The following is an 11166-nucleotide window of genomic DNA, read 5'->3' as shown; positions in this document are numbered from 1 at the left end:
TACCTCCCCTGTCCCGGGCTCCTCTGAAACCCATCTAGTACCAAACCCTGGGAGAGCCGCTCCCTTTGGTCCTTTGCAGCCTCCTCCCTGCTCTGTTCCCCCAGTAGCTCACCTTTTTATGCCTCTATGGCACCCTCTCTCCCTCATGCCCTGCACCAACACCCTGCTGGGACCCCAGTGGCCCTTGAAATAAAAGACCCAGACTGTGTCAAACTTGGCTTTATTGGAATAGAGAAAAGAGGCAACAGGAATCACTTGGTGCTGGCAGCTCTAGGTCCCCTGCCCCCAGCCCTCTCAGCCCCAAAGCCTGGCAGCCTCCTGCCCCATGGGGCTTTTCCACTAGTCTGGACCAGGAGAGGCCTCCCCTCTGGAAAACTGCATGGGGTGGGAGCTTTCAATGTGCATTTCACTGTCAGCTTCATAATTAGCAGCAAATGTCCACAATGACAGCAACAGCAACAAGACTGGCCTTGACATCTCAGGAAAGGACACATAGAAGAGTAAACCAGACCCACAGTGCCACAGATTAACAGCAGTCTCACGACAGAAGACACGACACTGGTGTGCCCGGCCACACGGCACGAGGGGCAGGCAACAGATCTGTGGGGGGCAGACAGCACACGGAGGCCCTGCAGGGGCCGGCGCTTTCACTCCCAAGGTTAGCAAGAACCGACTGAACACAGGTGTTCACATTCTCTGGGAGGATGGTCAAACGAAGGTACTGAAAGAGAGCACATTTTAAAAACAGCGAAGATGGCCTGCTTCCCAGCCCTGGATGGACACCAGGCCAGACATGGCAGGCAGCAAGGTCCAGCTGCCACGCGGGTGAACCTAGCCCGTGAGCTCCACGGGCAGCTCCCGGCCGCACAGGGCCTCCCACTGACGGGCCAGCAGCGAGATGAGCTTCTCTCGACTCTCAGCACTGGGGACAAACACCTGCCACTGGACCTCACGGCCCTGGCCGCCTCTGGCCAGGCCACCTGGCACCTCCCCGAAGTGGTCCAGGGTGACGTTGCCCATGAGGTCGTGGCCCTGCACATCATCGAAGACCAGGGTGAGAGCCTGTGGGTATGTCTGGTAGCCCATGAGCACGCGGTCCAGGTCCCGGACGCGGCGCCCGTCGTCTAGCCGGTACCGGTCCGTCTGTGGTGGCTCTTTGGCGAACTCGGGCAGCGGGTAGTGGAGAAAGTCCTCGTCCAGGAGAAAGATCTCGGCGCTGGTGAGCAGGAGCGTTTTGGGGCGCAGCAAGCCCCTGTAGCGCCCTGGCGGCGGCGAGCCCACCTGGAAGGCCTGCACGTACAGGAGGATGCTGAGGGCCGGCGCCTTCTCCGGGGTAGCCATCTTCTGGGCCACAGTGAATGTCAGGTCTCCAACCTCCTCCTCACTGGGGTAGGTGAACTTGACGCGGCTCGAGTGGATCAGCTCATAGTTCTCCATTTTCCCTGGAGAGAGAGACGCCACCAGGGCTGCAGGCTGGAACTGGCCTGTGGTGGTGCTGGGCTCACCAGCAGCCCCAAGCCCCCCAGAGACGGCAGCATGAGTCATGTGACCGTCAGAAGCGGCAGAGAGTGATCCAAGCCCCCCCGCTCAGTCTGAGACCCTCAGGCCAGCAGCGCAGAGCAGGGCAGACATGAAATGCACCTGCTGAATGGCTGTGGACTTGCTGGGACAGAGACTCTGCCATGGAAAAGTCCATGCAGGGCTTCCTTGGTGGTCCAGTGGGGACACTGGTTCGAACTCTGGTTCAGGGAGATTGATTCCACATGCCGTGCAGCCTGGGCCCACAGCTACAGAGCCTGTGCTGTAGAGCCCACGAGCCACAATTACTGAGCCCACACACACTGAAACTACTGAAGCCCACGCGACAAGAGCCCATGCTGTGCAACAAGAGAAACCACTGCAATGGGAAGCCCACGCAGCAGGACGAAAAGTAGCCTCTGCTCACTACAACTAGAGAAAGCCTGCGTGCAGCAGCAAAGGTCCACGATAGCCAAAAAAAAAGCCATGGGACACTCTAGCTGATGAAGCAGGAAGAGAGAGCTAGAAGCAGAGAGGCTGTTGTGGCACAGAGATGCTGTCCTGGGGCCTGCTACAGTCCTCAGGGTCAGCAAGGAGACTTGAGCTGGGTGGGGGTACCTGTGGTCTTGTTTCCAAACTCAGAATAGAAGTCTTTGTCCACAGGCTCAGGTGAGGGTGTGCGTTCCAGCAAGGAGAGCACAGCCATGAGGTGCTGGAGGAAGCAGTGTGTCAGGTAGCTGTCCCGTGTCAAGCAGGTAACCACCTGCGCCGGGCAGGAGCCTGCAAGAGAAGGGGATAGGCATGACCGCAGGTCGCCGCTCCCCCGGTCCCGGCCCCGCCCTTGCAGTTTTCTCTAGTCTCCGGCAGGTGAGCCTGGACCTGAGGACCAGAGCCGGGGCCAGGAAAGCCCACGTGGGGAAGCATCACGGGGCCTGGGGAGACGGCTGTTTCGCAGGCCGGAAGGGCTGTGACATTTTTCTGGAAGGGGATACAGAGGCATTAGGGAAAGAGCTTAGCTTTCTCTCTTCAGGAAGTATGAGTCAGACACATCCTGCCTGAGAGCCCAGGGCCCACTCTGCCTGCCCGCCCAGCACTTAGCCGCCTCGGTCCCTGGCCTCCCGCTCCAAGTCCTGGGGGTTAGTTCTGCTCTCTCAGCAGTTCCTGAGGCGGCTTCCTCCCGCTCCAGTGAACTGGCCTGTGAGCAGACAGATAACTCTGCCTGCAATAATGCACCCGTGTATGAAGGTGGAAGCCCGCGGGGGACACTGGCCTTCACCCAAAGAAGGACAAAGCAGAGTGGCCACTCACCCGTCAGCCGGAAATACTGGTCGAAAAGCCCAACATTGACTACCTGAAGGTCGCTGAGTTTCAAAACAAAGCACTGAGAGATGTGGAAGGGGCTGTTGTTGTAGTCGGTATTTTTCTGATGCCAGAAATCTGTGATAGGGAGAAAGGGACCGAATGTGGTGGTGGCTGCACTGGGTGAGCACAAGGTTCCCAGGTACACAGCTGCCTGGAGCAGGAAAGGGTCCCCTTGATGGCCTGGCCCGCCGAGGCCTGGCAAGGAGCCACCACCACCTCTGCACACACAAGACCTCATAGGAAATGTGTTCTACAATCTGAGCCGTGCCTGGTGTTGCAGATACACCAGGAGTTCTAGGACAGCCCACTGGCTGAGGAACCCACCGAGGCCCCAAGGGGCAGAGGCTGCCCAGGCCCTCACAGGCCTGGCTGGGTGCACTCGCGCCTGGCCTCACATCCCGTGTCCCAGCTCCAGGAGGAAAGTGCTGACATCACTCCCCCTTCCTCCAAGAAGATAGTCTCAGCCCCATGCAGCCAAACCACCGCTTCCTCAGGTCACACGGGGGTCCAGAGACAGAAGTCCCCCAGTCCCCTCGAGCCCCAGTGCCCACCCTGCAGCGGCTCCGAGAAGTAGCGGCGGAGACCATCATGCAGCACGAAGTACACGGCCTTGGTAGACAGCAGCATGCAGGCTGTCACCTCCAGCCCTGGCGTCTGGTAGAACATCACCGATGACCACAGGAGGTGCCGCAGCTCCTCGTTTTCCACCTGGACACAGAGGGGCCAGTTGGGGCTGCAGGACAGCAGGTTGGTCACCTGGTCCGCCAGCCCCACTGGCCGGTGACCCGCTGCCCCAGGGGTGAAAGGGGACTCTACAGCGTCTTGTCAATGAACGTGTAACTACAGAACAGAGGAGGTGAGGAGCGGGAGACAATATGCAGTGGGGTCTGCCCAGGGACCGAGGCTAGGAATGGCTACGGGGGAGGCAGTGGTGGAGGGGACAACTGGCCAGGTCCTCAAAACTGTGAAGAGCTGACGCTGGGGGAAAAGCCAGCACAGAGAAGGCTGGGGACCCGAAGCTGGGCCCACGGTGAGCCTGCTGTACCTCCAGGACAACTGAGCCACCTTCCTCCACAGGTGTGCCAGCCCTACCTCGGCAATGCTGCTGTGGAAGAACTCGACCACGGCCCGTCCACGCAGGCTGGCGATGTGCCGGAGAGACGGGCAGGCGGGCAGGTATGACGGGATCTGATTGTCCTCCGATGTGGACCGGATCAGGAGCTCACTTGGGTACTGTGCAGGGGCCTCTGCTTGGGCCAGGGCCTCCACTGAGGCCTCGGCCTCTGCTGGGATCTCTGCTGAGGCCTCGGCCTCCACGGGGACCTCCACTGGAACCAGAGCTGGCACTGAGGCCTCCGTTGGAGCTGGGGTCTTTCCTGGGCTTGGGGCTGAGGCCTCTCCTGGAGTGAGAGCTGGGACCTCCACCAGGGCCGGGGCTGCAGTCTCTGCTGGAGCTTCTTGGAGATTCTGGTCACTGCTACATATCCCAATTCCCCCGAGAAATACCGTATTAACATGTGCGCCCCAAATGCAGACTCCCAGCCCACGTGTTACCTCAGCATGTGGGGACTGCGTGCACCACACACCACCTCTGGAGTCATCTGGGGATTTCATCTTGGTTCCTCATGGTAAGAGCAAAGGGAAAGGTGCCCAGGCCCCTTCTCTTGGGAGGGAGATGGGAAGACGGACCAAGGCTGAGAGAGACAGATGTGACCCATTGGCTGAAAAATCATTCTGAAAAGGTGGTAGAGGTATCACCAATGCCACTCCAGAGTCCAGAGTGTGGACCAAGGTGCCCAGGGCCGGGACCGTGGGGCACATGGAGCTAAGAAACAAAAACTCAACCTTTCCTCAGTCTGCCTTTGAGGCCTCCTCAGGTGTCCCGGGATCTCACCCACCCTGGCCACCACTGCATGAGGCCACACTGGATTTTCCCTGGACTGTTCTAAGCACTAGGTCCAACAATGCTCAGAAAGAATCCTCGTGCATGTTGGGAGCCCCCTGCAACCAGCCTACACACCCACAAGCCCAGGTTCATGTCAGTGTGGAGTCCTGGATACTGTCCTCTCAATTGAACATCTGTCTGTTGAGAGAAATCCCTCGGGCCCAGATCTTGCATGGGGCCAAATCCCCTCAAGCCTCCCAGGCTCTCCTCCTGTTGGCCTGGGGCAGACACGCATCTGCTGGGGTGAAGCAGGGTGCCTGCTTTCTGTATGCAGTCCCCTCTGTGGGCAAGGTCCAGCCAGGTTTCGGGGTGGCAGGGAAACAGAGACAAGGTGTCACCATCTGAAGCCCCATCGGGGGGCGAGGAGACAGAGAGCCAGCCTTGCGAGGCCACCTCTGGCACAAGCAGCTCTCCAGTACCCGGAGGAATGAGGGGTCTCTACAGAGGGCACTGGACTTGACCTGGGCGTGAGGGGCCCCCGGTCCAGCCAGGAAGAGGCTGGATGTCCTTTGGGAGCATCCGTTGAGGGGCTGGGCTGGAGGAAAAAGGCAGGGCCTCTGAAATGCTGGGGTGAGGACAGGGTCTCCACTGTTCACCATGAATAAATGCAGGGCTTTCTTGTTCAGTTGGGGAAGCCCCATCATACTTGAAGCTGGGGGAAGCCACAGGAGAAAGGGCCACCCTGAAGGGCACAGGGCCCCTTGTGAGCCCAAGGCAGGCACGAACCATGGGTGTGACCACAGTTCCCCTCACAAGCCACTCTACCCCAAGGCCGGGCAGCACTGAGGGGAGCCAGGCTCAGCAGCAGGAGCAGGGGAAGGAAGGAAAAGTGAGGAAGACAAGCATAGGGCTGCAAATTCCTTCACTCTCTGCACCTCAGTCTCCCCCAGAAGATCAGGAGCTCAGCACGAAGAGACCACCCAGATTACACACTCAGACCTTGCTGCTCTCAGCCACCAAGTTCAGGACTCACAAAATTACACAGAGTGGGCCCCTGAGCAAGCCAGGTCCTCCTGAGAAGGAAGGAGTGTATGGCTCACCAAAGGGTAAGGCTTGAAACTGGGGGTCAGAGGCAGGCGGTGCCAGCAGCAGCAGCCCCCGGCCCAGCTCAGAAAGCCAACCATGGGACAGGGAGTCCAGGGGCGAGGGTACATGGGTGATGCCTAGAGGCTGTGCTTGGGCCCAGTGAGGAGGGCCAGGCAGGGTGGGAGTAGAAGCCTGGAGGCCCAGTGACGCAGGGCTGTAAGTGGCAGAGAACTGGGCCCCTTAGAGGCCCAGTGTCCTTCCACAGAGAAGGACCTCTTCTGAAGCCTGGGAGATAAGGAGCAGCCCAGCACCAAGCCCGAGGGAGCCAAGGGCAATGTTGATGGGGGTGAGAGACTTGGGTGTGGTGAGCAGAGCAGTCTCAGCGAGTCCCCTGTTCCCTGGCCCCCAGAAGCCCGTGCTCATTCTCACCTGGCCCTGCCCTCGGCAGGCTGGCCATCCACGAGGGGGCTCTGAGGCCCGCCCCCCGTTGCAGGGGTCTTGGCAATGACCACGGTCTTTAGGTCCTGCAGCGAGGCCCGCAGCTGGTTGTAGATGCGCAGGAAGTGGAACTTCTCGTGGGGCAGCACAAAGATGGCGGTGACGAAGCGGTAGCCCACGAGTAGCTCGAGCACGTGGCCGTCCGCAAAGGCGCCCCGCGGCTGGGTGCAGCTGCGCGTGGGGTCCAGCAGCACGGTGGAGAGCGGCACACGGCTAAGCTTGAAGCTGTTGCGGTTGCGGCAGTTGTGGGTGCCCCGGTTGGGCATCGGGTTGAAGTCGGCCTTGATGACATTGAGGTGCTGGGGCGTGAGCAGCAGCCAGTAGGGGATGGCGGCGGACTTAACGGCCTCGGAGGGCGCGCAGCAGGAGCGCCGCACGGCCGAGCAGAGGGTGCAGCTGGCCCACTCGATGTTGCCCGAGTAGTCCCCGGCGGCCGTCTGCACCATGCGCTTGTCGCTGTAGACCAGGTAGACGGGAAAGCAGCCCTGGCTGCGCTCCTGGCAGCCGCCCGCCACCTTGTAGAAGGTGAGCAGCTGGCGCAGGAACTCCTGCAGGCTGGTGTGGCTGCCGTAGAGCACGGGGCTACACAGCATGGCCATATGCTGCGGGGCGAAGCAGGCACGCAGGTCGGCGTGGAACTCATGCAGGTGGGCAGCGTCTGATATGATGAACAGCGTGTTCTCGCTGTGTCGCACCTTCAGCACCAGGCACAGCTCCGGCATGAGGAAGCCGAACTCGGTGAGGTCGCCGTGCGGGAAGCAGAACACGAAGCGCAGCGAGGAGAGGATGTGCTGGCTGCTGCCCCGTGACTCCTGGTGAGGGATCTCGAAGACAGCGATGCCGAAGTCGGTGAGCACGAGGCAGGCGGCGAACTGGCGGATGCTGCCCTGCACGTGGATCAGGAAGCACCAGAGCACCTTGAGGATGCGGATATGCTCCAGCAGGAAGTCCTCGTCTGCGCCCAGCGCCCACTCCAGAGCCAGGCGCTCCTCCTCAGCCTCCTCCTCCTCTTCCTCCTCCTCTTCCTCGCCTGGCCCAACCTCCTCCTCTTCCTCTGCATCTGGGGGCCCCATTTCAAAGTAGCGGTTCTCAGCAGCGTCCTCTTCCTCCTCCTCCTCATCCTCGCCCTGCTCCCCCTGGCCCTCCTCTCGCTGGTTGGCGGCCTCAATCCAAGCAGGGAGCTGCCGCTCGATAGCCTGCCGGATGAGCGTGCTCAGGCGCTGGATGAAGTCCTGGTTGGTGGCGGTGTAGCCGATGCAGGTGAAGGGCAGGAAGATGATCTGGCCGGACCCAGGCACCACCTGGACCTCCGGCTCAGCGTGCTCGGGGCTGTGCAGGGAGAGGCCAGGTCAGTGGCATGCTGGGCTGGGATGCCCCCACCTCCCACATGCAGATTCTGCTGCTGTTCCCCTGGTCTTGAGGAACCAATGCATGGGTCTCACAAGCCGCCTAACCAGTCAAGCCTGCTCCTAGCAAGCACCCTGATGGGAGCTGAAGTGCTGGAAGGCTGGGACAGCCATACTTCCAGGGCCTCAGACCACAGGCATCCAGTGCAGTCCTGCCCACAGTCATGAAGATGTCTCAGTCCTGTAGACACTGGCCACAAGCCCCAAAGGCAATGAGTGCTCAAGGGAGTGGACTAACTTGACAACAGTTTCCTTCAGGGGAACCCAGTGACCTTGAGAGGGGTAGGGAGTGGGACAGGTGGGTCTGAGGACCTTCACATTTAAATTCAAGCTCCTCCAGAGACAGGCAATCTACCTGAGAAAGAATTCAGAGTAGTAACAGTAAAAATGATTCAAAATCTCAGAAAAAGAATGGAGGCACAGACCAAGAGGATACAAGAAATGTTTAACAAAGAGACAGAAGGTTAAAAGAACAGAGAGATGAACAATACAATAAGTGAAACAAAAAATACACTAGAAAAAAATCAATAGCAGAATAACTGAGGCAGAAGAATGAGTAAGTGAGCTGGAAGACAGAGAAGTGGAAATCACTGCCACAGAACAGAACAAAGAAAACGGAAATCACTGCCACAGGACAGAATACAGTAGAAAGAATGATGAGAAATGAGAAATGTTGACCTCTGGGACAACACTAAACACACCAACATCCACATTATAGGGTCCCAGAAGAAAAAGAGACAGGGAAAGGGCCTGAGAAAATATTTGAAGAGATTATAGCCAAAAACTTCCCTAAAAGGGGAAAGGAAACAGTCATTCAAGTCCAGGAAGTGCAGAGCTCCATACAGGATAAACCCGAGGAGGAGCATGCTAAAACACATATTACTCACATTGACAAAAGTCAAATACAAAGAAAAAATATTAAAATCAAAAGGGAAAAGTAACAAACAACACGCAAGGAAATCCCCATAAGGTTATCAGATGATTTTTCAGCAGAGAGCGGCACAATATATTTAAAGTGATGAAAGGGAGAAACCAGCAATCAAGAACAGCCTACCAGCAAGGTTTTCACTCAGATTCAGAGAAATCAAAAGCTTTACACAGATGAGCAAAAGTTAAGAGGATACAACACCACCAAACTAGCCTTACAACAAATGCTAAAGGGGCTTCTAGGGGCAGGCGTGGGGGGGCGGGGCAGCTGGTGAATGGTAAAGAACACACCTGCCCATGCAGAGCTGGGTCAGGAAGGTTGCCCGGAGAAGTGTGCAGCAACACACTCCAGTATTCTTGCCTGGAGAAGCCCATGGACAGCGGAGCCTGGTGGGCTACAGTCCAGAGGGTCGCAAACAACTGGACACGACCAAAGCAACTTAGCATGCACACGTGCGCGCACACACACACACGCGCACGCGCGCGCACCCCATGGGGAGTGGGGGTGGGGAGGCCAAAACTGGAAACAAGAAAAGCACAACTGGGAAAGCCCAACAATCAAGCAAACATAAAGTAATAGTAGGAAGCCACCCACACACAAATATCATATCAAAATCAGCAATCACAAGTGGAGTACAAATACAGGAAATCAGAATTACACTTGAAATCAAGAGGCCAGCAACTTAGAACAACCTTGCGTAAAGACTGCTACAGCAAAATCTCAAGAGGGACTTCCCTGGTGGTCCAGTGGTTAAGAATCTGCCTTGCAATGCAGGGGACTCGGGTTTGATCCCTCCTCGGGGAACGAGAATCCCACATTCCACACAGCGACTGAGACGGAGTGCCCCAAGGATGCTACAAGCCGCAATGGGTGCAGCCAAATTAAAAACACAGAAGAACCCAAACCTCACGGGAACTGCAAACCAAAAATCTGTAACAGATACACAAACAAAAAAGAAAAAGGCAACTCAAACACAACACCAAAGACAGTCATCAAACCACAACAACGAAAGAAGACCAACAAAAACAAATCCTAATCAATTAAGAAAATGGCCACAGAAACATGTATTATCAATAATTACCTTAAATGTAAAACGTAAATTAAATAAACGCTCCAAACAAAAGGCACAGACTGGCTGAATGGATACAAAACAAGACCCATAATATGCTGTCTACAAGAGACCCACTTCAGACTTAGGGACACATACAGACTGAAAGTGAGGGGACAGAAAAAGATATTCCATGCAAAAGGAAATCTAAAGAAAGCTGAAATAGCAATACACATATCAGACAAAATAGATCTTAAAATAACAACTGTTACAAGAGATAAGGAAATGGGATTTCCCTGGTGGTCAAGTGGCTAACACTCTGCGCTCTCAACACAGGGGGCCAGGATTCGATCCCTGGTCAGGGAACTAGATCCAACAGGCAAAGACCCAGGTGTCACACACACACACACACACACAACCTAAAGGAACTAGAGAAAGCCTGTGCACAGCAAAGACCCAGAACAGTCTCTCTCTCTCACACACACACACAAGCCTGTGCTTAGCAAACACCCAGCATAATCAAACACAAACACACACACACACACACACACACAACCTACAGGAACTAGAGAAAGAAGAACAAACTCCAAAGTTAGTCAGTTCAGTTGCTCAGTTGTGTCTGACTCTCCGCGACCCCATCAATCACAGCACGCCAGGCCTCCTGTCCATCACCAACTCCCGGAGTACACTCAAACTCATGTCCACAGAGTCGGTGATGCCATCCAGCCATCTCATTCTCGGTCGTCCCCTTCTCCTCCTGCTCCCAATCCCTCCCAGCATCAGAGTCTTTTCCAGTGAGTCAACTCGTCGCATGAGGTGGTCAAAGTATTACAGTTTCAGCTTTAGCATCAGTCCTTCCAATGAACACCCAGGATTGATCTCCTTTAGAATGGACTGGTTGGATCTCCTTGCAGTCCAAGGGACTCTCAAGAGTCTTCTCCAACACCACAGTTCAAAAGCATCAATTCTTAGGCAATCAGCTTTCTTCACAGTCCAACTCTCACATCCATACATGACCACGGGAAAAACCATAGCCTTGACTAGACGGACCTTGGTTGGCAAAGTAATGTCTCAGTAGAAGGAATGAAATTAGATTGATCAGAGCAGAAATAAATGAAATAGAAATGAATAAAACAATAGGAAAGATCAATAAAACTAAAAGCTGATCCTATGAAAAGATGAACAAAATTAATAAACCTTTTAAATTCATTGGGAGAAAAGAAAAGGAGAGGGATCAAATTAATAAAACTAGAAGTGGGGACTTCCGTGGTGGTACAATGGATAAGAATCTGCCTGCCAGTGCAAGGGGACGCTGGTTTGATCCCTTGTCCAGGAAGATTCAACATGCCATGGAGAAACCAGGCCCATGCGCCACAACCACTGAGCCGACGAGCAGCAAATACCAAAGCCAGCACACGCTCCAGAGCCCACAAGC

At 56.0% G+C, this 11166-nt stretch overlaps 1 protein-coding gene across 1 annotated transcript in view; it reads right to left on the bottom strand.

Annotated features, from left to right (window-relative positions):
* Positions 1-203: 203 nt before the first annotated feature.
* NISCH (nischarin) overlaps positions 204-11166 on the bottom strand; it is a 57520-nt gene continuing 46557 nt past the window's right edge. The window contains exons 16-21 of the mRNA XM_055413982.2: positions 6281-7678; positions 3973-4357; positions 3432-3588; positions 2827-2955; positions 2137-2298; positions 204-1442 (exon numbers count right to left, since the gene is read on the bottom strand). Coding sequence (XP_055269957.1) covers positions 832-1442; positions 2137-2298; positions 2827-2955; positions 3432-3588; positions 3973-4357; positions 6281-7678 — 2842 coding nt within the window. The 3' untranslated portion in view covers positions 204-831. The remainder of the gene's footprint in view (positions 1443-2136; positions 2299-2826; positions 2956-3431; positions 3589-3972; positions 4358-6280; positions 7679-11166) is intronic.

This window comes from Moschus berezovskii, chromosome 24 (assembly GCF_049115385.1).
Source record: "Moschus berezovskii isolate FMDL1 chromosome 24, NW_MosBer_1.0, whole genome shotgun sequence".
Taxonomy (NCBI): Eukaryota; Metazoa; Chordata; class Mammalia; order Artiodactyla; family Moschidae; genus Moschus; species Moschus berezovskii.
This window is presented reverse-complemented; position numbering and strand designations above follow the sequence as displayed.